Source organism: Oreochromis aureus, linkage group 1 (assembly GCF_013358895.1).
Source record: "Oreochromis aureus strain Israel breed Guangdong linkage group 1, ZZ_aureus, whole genome shotgun sequence".
Taxonomy (NCBI): Eukaryota; Metazoa; Chordata; class Actinopteri; order Cichliformes; family Cichlidae; genus Oreochromis; species Oreochromis aureus.
The window spans coordinates 25,929,777-25,942,870 of NC_052942.1; the positions used below are offsets into that span (position 1 = coordinate 25,929,777).

The window sequence follows — 13,094 nt, forward strand, 5'->3', positions numbered from 1 at the left end:
AAGTCGGTCTACATGATTTGTTGTCTCTGACTGTCACTGTGGTCTACATAAAATGAACTTACGTAATTTAAAAACAAACAAACAAAACCAAACACCCATGACCCCAGGAGATGTAGTTTCTGACACTATAAATCCATGATTAAGTACAAAGTTCCCACTGTAGATATATGACTTATTATTTGTTAGTTTTCCTTCCATATTTTGCTACATTGTAGTACAAAATAACCACTAAATTTTTGACTATTACGCTTAAGTCAGTAAGCTAGCAATGGTTACTCCACTGTGTTTGTGAAACACACATCACTTTCAATGTGTGGGCATGGTTGTTCTTTCATTGCTGTTTCACAGTCAGTGGGAGTTCACATGCCAGTTAGGCATCAACAGACCCCTGTGATGGATGCTGGGAATCTCCCTCCTCATCTCAGGAAGGGTTTGAATAATCCCTGTAACACAGCTTATGACCCGCCTAAGGAGGAGTGACTATGCCATGGGCCCATGGTTTGCAGCTCTGTGCCTGGTATGAAATGGGAATGCTCTCCTGATAGGCCTTGTCATAAGTGCTCTCATGTGCATATCTTAGGCTTATTCATGACTTTGCATTCCAGCAGCAGATGGCTATGAATCAACGTTCAGGACAGCATATTAAGAAAACAACAAATGTAACATCACTGTAAGTCTTCATTCAATATAGACTGTAGACATTTGGCTAATGCCTTATTCCCAGTAAACCTAATTAAGGGATAGCATTGTCTGCTCTAATACAGCATACAATAGCATCATGGACAGGCTAGACTCAGCTAGACAGTCCACAAGACATTTAACAACACAGTCTACTACAATTAATTACTATCCAATGTAAAAGATCTTTTTAAATTAGTGTTTGGACATAAATGTTGACATTTGCTTCTTGACATCTCAAATTGCACCAAAATAAGGCAGGAAGCACAGTTAAGGTCAAAAACTGAGAGTTCTGTCTCTCATGACAGCTTTTCTATTGGCTCTCCGCTTCACTATAAAGGGTTGAAGGGGTCTGTATTGCTTTGTGGAGAGCAGATGGGATAGGCACGCTTCTTTGGCATAACCCTGCCTCTTCACCCAAACTGCCAAAATCCTAGTCTATTAACCAGGTGCTGGAGGCAAAATCCAGAGCATTACATGACAACTAGACTTGTGTAACTTCCAAGGAAGTGTCATTCCCAACTTTTTGTCTGTTGTGGTGAGGTCAAACTACAAGGTAAGAAGATGAAAAGGAAGCCAGTTTTCCGGGGTCACGGGTTTCCATAAAATCTCAAGAATAAACGTAATGAACAGCATCATGCCGTTTAGACCATAGTGAATGTCATTTTGTGGTCTCGTGGATACATCACTGGATTCATACCTTTTATTACTCAATGTTTCATGAAGATAGCTATTGTTTGTCTCATTTTTAGGTATAAAGATGGTATGATCCTGGACTTGTCTTCTGGAAGATATCTGGTTGAAACCAAAGGTGGAATCCACTCCCTGGAGATCCCAAGGTACATTAAGTTCAATAAAGGTTAGAGTTTTTGAACATATTTTTATCTATCTGCCACCAATTTACTAACAGCAGTCATCTCATGGGACTTTATATTGTAAGGTAAAGATCCCAAAAGAGAAAAAAAATCCAATAATACAGCAGTCCAGCACAATAATGGGAAAAACGTTTCCCACTATGGTGCGTCTTTCTCACAAAGGACATTTCTGCCTTTTAAAAGGGAGAAACGTCTGGCAAAAGAGAAACAAGCAAATTTTCATTAAAAAAAAAGTTAAACAGGTCTAATGACAAATATTAGGTTGCATTCCTTCAATTACAGATGTTTTATTTGTTTGTTTGTTTGTTTTTAAATCAGATTGACTAAAAGTCAAGATTAATCAAAGTATCTCAGCAATCTGCACCCAAGTGTGAGCAATTATGAAATCCAAGTCAGTGACTGTTTTCTATTATGAACACAAAAAATTGCCGGGAACGTGATACACATGTGGGCCAGTTGTAGAAACTGAATATTCAGTGATAGGCCAATACTAAAGCAGTGATTGGCCAGTGATAGTTTATAGAAGTACTTTCACGTTTGCTGAAGGTAACAACAATGCAATAAAAATACACAGTACAAACATACGATTGTTTGTAGTATGTATTTAGTATTTCCATGGTTAACTATGTAGTATTTGTTTGTGTTTTCTGGCTTTTCAGTATTTGATGATGTTCCTTTAACTTGGGATTTTAAGAATGGGTCACAATCTAAAACTCCCGTCTCTTTCTGTCCATGTCTGTATGGCTCTCTCCCTCTCCTTGATGTTACTTTTTAAAATTTACATTTTACAAGACATCCCAACTTTTTTTATTTTACAAATGGGTTGTAGTTTGCTTGTGCTTGTCTGCTTCTATGTTTTCTTAAGATAAAGTGCACTGAGTTACAAGGCCGCTGGTCTGACTGCCCAAACATCTGGATTAAGAATATGTAGCGAACCATTGGAAATCTCCTCCTCCTTAATTCTTTCAAGCCCCATGCACAAAATTAGATCAGAGATGTTTACCGCCTGTCACCTGAAGGTGTGGGCGGGCTGTGTAGTTACAGTCAGGGGACTGGAGCTTATCCTGCTCTCCCTCCAGTCTGTGGAAGCTCAGCTGTTCAAGTGCTGACCTCAGTGGTACGTGATACTCCAGGAATCTTTCAGGCCATCGCCGTTTCCTTACTTACACACTGTACAGCCAGCAGTTAATACTCCTTGGAGAAAAAAACACCCCTGAAGCACATCATACTCTTGAGTACTGCATTCTTACCATGACTTATGACTTTTTAAAATAGCTAAATAATTATAATAACAGTTACCACAAAACTATAGCATGGCATTAAGCAGGGTTAGAAATAGTCAGCAAGAAGTTAAATTATGTATAGACACCTCACGAGTCCTACACCTACACACTGTATAGCTTAAGTTATTTGTGACTTAATGAGAGTACATTCGCTGTTCTCCCCCACATTACCTTTGCTAATAACATCCTCTTTCATGACTATATCAGTTTATGAATTTGTCACAGGGTTAAAGTCTCATGTCACATGCTAAAGGTGTAACATACGGCTGTGGAAAAGTGAGAGGTATGAGCAGAAACAAAAAGACAACTTAAGTCTTGCAACTTGCCAGAATAGCCAAAGATCTGTAGCTACACTGCTCTAAAGAAAACAAATCCAGTAGCCTCTATGTAAATATAACTTAGAAAAAGCTTACCAGACACAGTGTTTGTGATGAACTGCATTGCATCTCTAACATATTGGCAGATTATAAAATCCGCTCACACAGAAGATACAATTAACCCCCTGCCCTGTGGCTTTGTTTCCAACTCAAAGGACTATGCATTGAGTATTCAGCAAGCATTACTTTGTTTGTCAGGTGAGATTTGGCACATGGTGTTTCCTAAAAGGAAAGCTGTGGGTCTAAACCAAAACATTCTCTGAATAAGTAAACCAAGCATTGTTAGTTGATCTGTGTGTGTGAATGGGGCTTTACACAATCTGTGCTCTGTCTTCTCCACTGCTGATTATCCTTGGCAACATGAAGCATTCATGTGGGGAATAATTGCTCATTTGGTGAAGTGGATTCATACACGCTGTAGGAGCAAATGCACAGTGGCAATGTGTCAGTAGAGAGCAGTTAGTCCTGTCAGGGCAGATCTTCTAATATGTAGCTCACCTGCTATTTAGGCAGTTTCAATAATTTCACAGATGACTGTAAAATCCATAAGATTCCCATGAAGTCCCAGAATTTAGCTAAGTATGCTAAGTATGATACAGTGCTCAATCACCATTTCGTTTATGCTCTAATCTGTGGCCTGTTGGGTAATCTTTTGATCAAAATGCAACCATTTTATGTTTATTCTGTATTGCAGATGCTCAACTGATGATACAGCTCAGTACACTGCTATGGCTGTAAACCTCCATGGACAAGCCTCCACTCAGGCCTCCATTATTGTGAAGAGTAAGTCATTCAATCTGATAACCAGAGGCTTTAAGTGTAAAGCAATGGACGTGCAAAAGGGTTGTACACGCTGACTATCATACACACACAAGCCTAGCCCCAAACTCTAGACCAGATGCAAGAATGCAAACATGTGTTTATAGTTTAGTGTTGCTAACTGACTTAGCCAAAGTACCAAAACACCCCAAGTCTGCCACCCATTCTCATGATCTACCACTCTTTTGCTATGCTCCATAGCTAGCCTCAATCAACTCAATGAAGACTTTGTGAAACCAATGCTATACTTGTGACACTAAGAGGTTGCAAACTCTTGATATGGAGCAGGCAACATGCCCAGATCAATCAGAAGAAACCACAATGATGTGTGAGCAAAAGCACAGCTTGTACTCCATAAATCAAATTCCAGTAATTATTTAATTGATGCCGCCTCACGATCATATGCTATGCCTCCAAGCAGAGAATATCCAACTTCCTTTAGTAATGATATTTCAAGTTGGGTTGATAACACTTTTGTGATTATTGTAGCAAATAGTGATAACTGATGAGTCTAAATGCTGTAAGCATATAAGGAAAACTGTGATAAGAACTGGCTCTAACTAGGAAACCATGGAAATGGTCTTACAGTAGCAACCTATTAATGACAATAATAACAATGAATCACAATATTGTTACAGAGAAGAGGGCTGGACTGCTGTTGATACTGTTGGTCAGTAGTGGGTCGCTGTTGTGATACTGAGTGGGGCAGATGGCCGGATTGAGGATAGTGTGGCTTGTCTTTCCCTTATATTAAATGTGAATAGTCTTATTTCTTTTAACTTCACATTAACTAGTCTAACTGATGCTCCCACTCAGATTGTCTTCTCTGTTCACCTCACCAGCACATCATTGCCACATTCATCCCATCTCAAGGTGGAATGATAACACTTTTGTGATTGTTGTTCAAATAGCGATGAGACTGATTGCTGTAAGCAAATAGGGAACTCTGTGACAGGAACTAGGTCTAACTAGGAAACCATGGACGTGGTTTTACAGTAGCAACTTATTAAGCACAATAATCGAAATACAATCACACCCCAAATCATAACCCACTATTCTCTAAATAGGAAGGCTAATTCACGATGGGACCAGAAGTTACAGAATCAACCCTAATTGGGCTAAACAGCATTTAAAACAAGCAAATTAAGTAATAACTTGAACTTGGGTTAACATTTGGGTCACTTCCCCAATAACTTTGATACAATCATGGAGCCCGTTCTCACTCCCGACACAGACACACACACACAGACGACAGGATTCTCCCTTTGCTGACTTTCGCTTCACTTCTGAGACTAGAGGCTACTTCACAAAGTGTCTGTACCTACAGCTGATTGTTTACTATGATGAGTTACATGTGCAATTAGCAACATTTCAACAAATTTGATGGAGGATTATTTTACAATAAAGGTCATTCATAAATTTTTTAAATCATATTTAGATAAATCATATGAATCTGTAACTGCACATCTGTATTATTTCAGCTGGCTGCTGCTGCCAATCACACATAACGTTTACTGTTTGTTGTTGTTTTTTTGTGCAGGATTCAAGCAGGAGGAAGAGTCCTGTTCATATGCATGGTTGCCTTATGCAGGTAGGCAAAGTAATTACCTCCAGAGAACATCAGCACTAGATTTTAAAATACTCATAAATGACAACTGTAATACAATTATATTATTTAATATGAATTAACATAATATTCCTCTATTCTCCTTTCAAAAGAGCGTGTGAAGCAACAAGCTGTTACCACCAGTACTACTATCTCTTTCATATTATCTCTTCTTTGCCCCAGCTTCTATGCTTCCAAAGATCCATTACACTAAAATCCACATTACTTTTCTGGAGACGTTTGGACCGGTGTTCGCTACCGAGGGAGAATCTGCAACCCTTTCTGCTACCATGACCCTGGAGCCCAACCTGGCAAACCTACAGCCTGAGGCACAGTGGTACAGAGATGGTAATTGATATAAAATAGCACTTTATGATACAGTAATTACCCTATAATTGCTAGTAATATATGCTAAATGCCACAGTGACTGCCTGACCCAATCTAGCCGACATGCAGCCAGAGGCACAGCAGTGGAAAAATTAGAAAATGTTATGGACACTATTTTTATTGCCTATTAATTATACCAAAAGCAGTTAAGTCGACTCAAGTAATATCACCCCAAATTTGTGAGCCGTTTCATTTGCTACATGTGTGTCTGAGGTATAAAAGAAAATTCTAACTTATTTTTGTTGTATGCAGAAAGGCTTTATTTACTCAAACTTGATGTTTCATTATTTTAGTATTTTATAGTTGAGGTTCATAAGAGTTATGCGGTGAAGCTGAGTCAATGAGCCTGTCTCATTTTTCCTAGACACTCGTCTGTTTGACTCTAAATGGGTGAAGATTGAAACTGGTAGAGGATTCAGCAAATTGACTCTTCCAAATCTCTACAAAGATGATGAGGGTCTCTATACCCTGCGCATGGTCACTAAAGGAGGCACCGCAGAACACAGCGCCTTTGTCTCGGTCGCAGGTAAGATGAGCCAAGCGTTGGACTGGATAAGATTAACGTATTTCTAAATCCAGTCTGGAAACTGAAACTTAGATTTTATGAAATTGATACGGTTTTGCTGTCAAATTAATACTTATTCTGCTAACTGCTAATGCTAATTATTATTGCTTCTTATTTCTTATGAATAATGTGATTAATAAAACATTGCACGTCATCACTTCCTGTCTAGATGGTCCTCCTCCAGTCCCTGCTGCACCTGGTGCTCCTATGGACATCGAGATCCATGATGCCAATAGAGACTATGTCATTGTGTCATGGAAGCCTCCTAATACAACTACAGAGGGTCCAATCCTGGGATACTTTGTCGACAAGTAAGAGTTACTGGTATAAACGCCATAAACAGATAAACTGGCCAGCATAAAGACAAACTATGGTAGCATCCGCAAAAACATCCATTATAAACTTGTACACATATTATTCTTTGCAATAGTTACATGTCTATAATGACTCCATGCCATACCAGTATTGTGTCAGATCTTTCTATTTGCATTCATCTCATTAACTCTGCGGCACTCTCATCTTTTCTCTTCTTAGATGTGAGGTTGGAACTGAAAACTGGACCCAATGTAATGATCACCCCATAAAGATCTGTAAATATCCAGTGTCTGGGCTGTTTGAAGGCCACTCCTTCTACTTCAGAGTCAGAGCTGTTAACTCCCATGGAATCAGCAAACCTTCTCGTATGTCTGATCCCATCACTGCAATGGACCCCACTGAGTTTGAGAGGCTTCACGGTGGGTTTAACTACACGAATACAGAGAAATGTCTAAGCTCACCTTAAAAATACAGTATCTCATGCTTTTATTTGGGGGCAGGTTAGACTTGTAAACTACACACTAATCAGTCTATTTTATAGCATTAGATACAGTACATGTTCAGCTCCTATATAAACAAAAGGTCAGTATCAATCACAAACACATGATGATCATCTCTTTATCTTCCTGTAGCCAAAAGGCTTGGAGGAAGACTGGATATCGTGTCTTACCATGACGAAGTTGAAGGTGGGTTTGAATTGAAGTCGATACATACATTCTGATGCTTGGTTTAAACTTCAGCAGGTTGTCTTGACCATGTCTCCAAGCTGAAATACAATGAGTTGCTGGCTTGTGATTGGTTGATTAGATATTTGTGTTAAGCAGTTAAACAGATCTACGCAAGGAAGTGACCGGCCCGTGTATTTGTTACGCCACATATAATATGTATTGTATTTCTAACATTTTCAGTTCTGTTTCTTTGTAGCTGAAGGAAAGCCTCCAGGTGTTCCATCAGGAATTAATGCCTCAGAAACAGACAGGACCTATGTTGTTTTGAGCTGGAAAGCTCCAGCGTACACCAGCAGGGCTCCCATGTGGTACTACATAGAAAAGGTAACAAACAATGTTATATTCTAATTCACCGACTTCCCCCTCAACAGTTGTTTATAGTTTGACGAAGTAGTAACAGCAGTTTTTTCTCCTTTATATTATGTAGCTACATTAACTTGTGTGCCTAAACTATTTTTACAGGTCTTCTGTATAACACATATAGAGACAAGCCTTGAAAAAATAAAATACATTTTTAAAATGTAAACAAACTTGCTTCCATGTCTCCGTCTCTCCACAGTGCATGGCAGACAGTGGCGCATGGCAGCGCGTTAACACCCAGGTCCCTATTCGATCTCCTCGTTATGCTGTCTTTGACCTGGCAGAGGGAAAACAATATAAGTTCAGAGTTTTGTCTGCCAACATTTATGGGACCAGTGAGCCATCAGAGCCAACTGGACCTATTCAGACTCAGGAACTCAAAGGTTTGCCTCCATTTTTCCTTTCCTGTTACACAGCAGTAGTGTTTATTATTACCAATTACCAGTTGCAACACCTTTAATTGTATTTATGTGTTACTTCATGACAAAATGATGTGTGGGTGATCTTCTGAACTGCTTACTACAAAACGTTTTCAATATGTCAGCTGAGAGATTTTAAAATAGCTTTATGACTGTTAACAAGTCAGTCATGAAATGTTTCAAACATGAAGCTGACATCAAAATTATGGTCAGGTGTAAGAGGGTTGTGGTAAAGATACTGAGTAGCAGCCACTTGAAAACCAGAAGATTCCTGATATAAAGTATCCTTAATTGTAATTACAGTATTATTTAGCTATATTTTTTTTATCAATTGCAGGCGTACCATCCGCTCCTGGTCAGGTGATTGCGACAAGGGAAACAGACACCTCTGTCCTCATCCAATGGGCTCCTCCAAAGGAACCTAATAATTTGATTGGTTATTACATTGACCAGTGTGTGCAAGGATCCAAGAACTGGACCTCAGCCAATCACAAACCTCACAAGAACACCAGGTATGTTTCTAGTGACACACAAACACACTGTTGGGCTCAAAAATGGATTTTTTTCTCTGGCTGCTTATTAAACAATGGGCTTTGCTTTGTGTCTCTTCAGGTTTGTGGTTAGTGGTTTGACCACAGGAGAAACCTACGTGTTCCGTGTCCAGGCTATCAATGAGCTGGGTCTCAGTGATGAATCCCAGGAGTCTGCACCTTTGACTGTCAAGGCTGCCCTTAGTCAGTAATGCCAAATATTTGCTCACTACTGCAGATATTAACCATGATAATTGCCCCAAACCTTTTCATTTTAAAGAATTAAAACTCAGTACTGTTCTTACAGCCACCCCATCAGCTCCTTATGACATTGCACTGCTGTACTGCGACGGCCATTCAATGATTCTGAACTGGAAGAAGCCTCTTCACTCTGGAGGAGCAAAGATCAAAGAGTATTATGTGGACAAAAGACGTAGTGGAACAACCATGTGGAGGGAGGTTCATATCCCACCAATCACAGAGAGAGTTTATAAGGTATTTGGACTCTTTTTATAACATTCAAACATCAAAACAAACAGAAAAGGGCCACAATTTTGCATACATACTTGCATACTCTTCTTATATATCATACAAAAGTTAAGATACATATTATTTTATGTTCAACTCTGAAAGTGGCATGTCCATTTTGTTTAAATTGATAATGATAACTAGGATTTTAGTTAACCACGTGACATTTTATTAAAAGGTGGAGAACTTGACAGAGGGAGCAGTCTATCAGTTCCATGTTTATGCAGCCAACCTGGCTGGTCTTGGACCAGCGTCCAAACATTCAGAAGACTTTACATGTGATGCCTGGACAATGCCAGAACCTGGTTAGTAAATTACACTTTTTAGTGACTGACTTCAAACTCTGAGTCAAATGTGAAGCTTTTACACTTCTAGAAAGATAAATATGGAATTGTTGTTCTTCTCCTCTCATCATCTGGCTCATATAGGCCCAGCCTATGACCTGACCTTTTGTGAAGTGAGAGATAATTCATTGGTGGTTGAGTGGCAAAAGCCTGTCTACATTGGTTCTGGACCAATCACAGGTTACCATGTTGAGTATGCCAAGAAGGGCACTGCTAACTGGATCACAGCCAATGAAAAAGCTGCCAGTCACCGCTTCCTAAAGGTGAGGGCATCACTGTTCCAATCTATGAATCATAGAGGTTACCCTCCACTGCTCAAGGTGATAGGAAGGACTGCTCATCTAAGATTTTACTTAAGCACGCAAGACAAAAGAAATTGGAATAACACTTTCAATTTACAATATAACATATAGGTTAAACTAAATGTTGGCACTGCTAAAACAAGTGTAAACTGCGGTGCATCATGTTTATTATGTAACAGTGTGTTTCTTCATCTTTACTGAACTTTTTTTCCCCAAAACTAAATTTTCATCCACTTTTTACAGCACTTTATCTACCACTACCAAAAATGCAGCAGTGTAGGTACAAAAAACTGTGTGACGCTGACATCTAGTGGATGAACCGAGTAATTACTAGGTGAAAGAGTACAAAATGAAACTCTTTTAAAGGTGAATCACCTTATGTGTGATAATGGAAAGTCAGTAAAGTAAAGAATAATTATAATAATACAAAGACCATTTAGTGATCTAATAAAAATATGCTTTGAAACAGTACGGATTACTCATGCATTATTAATATTTAGGGTAAGTAGCCTAAAAGAACAAGGGGAATTATAATAATAGATCCAGCTGCTGCTGGGTTAGAGGATGATATATTTTACATTTATTCACAGCACCAAGTGATCAACAAAATAAATAGTATTGTTAGATTCAGAATAAAATATACTGTTATTATGTCATAATTTATTTACCTGTCAATTTTGCACAGGTTGAAAGTTACCACACCCATTTACAGACGTTCACACCTCCACTCCCCCTAGCAACAACAGATTGTCTGTTTGTGTCCTAGGTAACAGGTCTGGAGGTGGGCACTACCTATGTGTTCAGAGTGCGTGCAGTCAATGCTGCAGGAGTGGGTATGGCCTCAATGGCCTCTGACCCTGTGACTGCCAAGGCCGTGGCAGGTAACATTTAACAGCAGACCGAAACTGAATACCTTACTAAAATGTAGGGTGTTAGAATTCATATATATGTGTCTCCAAGTTTCTCTTTGTATCTCATACAAAGTGCTATGGTTTTGCTTTGAGTGAGTGTTGCACTATTGTTGACAGTGGTGAAGGCAAGAGTTTAAGAGTGAGTGGACACATGTGATGTCAATCCATCAAATATCAAAGCTCACATTAATAGCTGTCTAGGCTTTCTGGGCATTAACTGGAGACAAAAAAGTCTAAAAACTATCTTTGTCTGTGTATTGAAGGTTCCCAGGAGGTGTCCTGTGTGGTGGATGAGAAGTCAGGTGACATTGTTCTGTCATTCGAGTCCTGCCAGATAAACGAAGGCTCCAAGTTCATCTGGAAGAAAGATTATAAAGAAATCACTGATTTCTCTAAAGGGGTAGTGATTAAATCCGAGGGCACCCAGTAAGACCACAGTCACACACACACACACATATACCATGCATATGACATCAAACAGTTGCATTCAATTTCAGCTTGAACAATCTCTCTGACTATGTGTGCCTGTGTTTCTCTTCCGCCCTCCACTGCAGCTCTAAGCTGATCTTCAAAAACCCAGATAAGGAAGACTTTGGGACGTATTCTGTTTCTGTCACAAACACAGAGGGAGTGTCATCCAGCTACACAATCTCTAATGAAGGTAGGTTCTATTCATTGCTATGTAAGGATGGCTCTGATGCTTAGGCACCCAGTCAACTGTCATGCAAAATTTGAAAATCTGTAAGAGAATCTGCAACTTCAACTTAATGAAATCTCTCATGTTTATGTTTATTTGTATTCTATACTCATGGCTCATTTGCCCTTGTTGACATATGGTAATTTGTGATGTTGCCATTATTATCTTAATCATCTCATCGCATTAGTTTGCATTCCATATCCGTTTCCTACCTCTGTTAAACTATTGCATGCAAATACCTCTCATGCCTTGATCGTGAAAATTTGAACAGCTGTAGAGCAACACCCTAATAACTACATCAAAAGCGCAAACTTGAGCCAAAATCAAAAGAAAACTGTATCGGAGAACTAAGGCAGTGTGTAGAATGCAATAAAAGATGAAAGCAGTGAGAGCATACTTAAAAACAATCACCCTGGCATGTAGGCAACAAACAATTTCATTACACATCTGATGATACTAGCAGAGCACATTATTTCTCCAAGCTTGGGGCACTGAACATGTTTTACCACCAGATCTTCGTGGCAAAAGGATTTCTGTCAGAAAGCTTCACAACACTTTTCCTTCTATTGCACCAGTTTGCTACGAGGCTATAATACGTGGCTTCCACTGATTGCTTCCCATTCGGCCTACAGTTATTCCACTGTAACTCGCAATAAACTCTGAACTTCTAGCACGCAAGGATTCATTTATTTCAGTTATATCACAGGTACTTGGTGAAGCTCCAATAATACAACAACTCATAATACAGTCTGTGTTTCAGGGTAAGCATTCAGGGCCAGTTATGAGTCACAATGTAATGCTGTCCTTTCAGCTATAATCTTCAGTTTTAATGTTTTTGTTTCTTGATTTTCCTCTCCCTGACTTATCTGGTACCTCATCGAAGCTAATGGTAAAATTACACCAATGCATAAAATGTCACATGTATGATAACTGCATGTCTGTGTCTATAAAATAATGTGTCTGTGCCTTACAGAGTTATCAAAGATGCTGGCGCTCAGTTATGATATCAGACACCCAGGTAGGTACCTTTGGCTGACTCTTTCAATCTCTCTGAGTTTCTCTCTCTTTGTCCCTTTTAATCTCTTCTTTAAAACTTTCTCCTCTGAGTCTTAATCTGTCTTACCTGCTCACTTCGTTTCTCATTCTTCCTCTTTTATGCTTTTATTTTTCTTTCTTCTTCTGCCTTTGAAGATTTCTGATTTCTTTATTTTTTTAGGGGCAGATTTCTCTTTTTATTTGATCCCCAAAAAAAGTCTTACCTGCTTTTGCATCACCTGCCTAAGCTCTTCTCCTTCTCCTGTCCTCTCCTCCTTCCTCTCCTCATTAAACAAGGACAATAATGTTTTGAAACCCCTTACCCTTCCTCCTTC

At 39.1% G+C, this 13,094-nt stretch overlaps 1 protein-coding gene across 1 annotated transcript in view; it reads left to right on the forward strand.

The window, feature by feature from the left end:
* The window catches only part of myom2b (myomesin 2b), a 29,737-nt gene that overhangs the window by 4,047 nt on the left and 12,596 nt on the right, over positions 1-13,094 (forward strand). Inside the window, exons 5-23 of the mRNA XM_039611449.1 lie at positions 1,431-1,517; positions 3,908-3,996; positions 5,573-5,623; positions 5,822-5,986; positions 6,390-6,551; positions 6,760-6,901; positions 7,125-7,324; positions 7,538-7,591; positions 7,830-7,957; positions 8,193-8,376; positions 8,750-8,924; positions 9,025-9,146; positions 9,250-9,437; positions 9,649-9,775; positions 9,899-10,077; positions 10,883-10,997; positions 11,291-11,453; positions 11,582-11,688; positions 12,698-12,742. Of these exons, the coding sequence (XP_039467383.1) occupies positions 1,431-1,517; positions 3,908-3,996; positions 5,573-5,623; positions 5,822-5,986; positions 6,390-6,551; positions 6,760-6,901; positions 7,125-7,324; positions 7,538-7,591; positions 7,830-7,957; positions 8,193-8,376; positions 8,750-8,924; positions 9,025-9,146; positions 9,250-9,437; positions 9,649-9,775; positions 9,899-10,077; positions 10,883-10,997; positions 11,291-11,453; positions 11,582-11,688; positions 12,698-12,742 (2,483 nt within the window). The remainder of the gene's footprint in view (positions 1-1,430; positions 1,518-3,907; positions 3,997-5,572; positions 5,624-5,821; positions 5,987-6,389; positions 6,552-6,759; positions 6,902-7,124; positions 7,325-7,537; positions 7,592-7,829; positions 7,958-8,192; positions 8,377-8,749; positions 8,925-9,024; positions 9,147-9,249; positions 9,438-9,648; positions 9,776-9,898; positions 10,078-10,882; positions 10,998-11,290; positions 11,454-11,581; positions 11,689-12,697; positions 12,743-13,094) is intronic.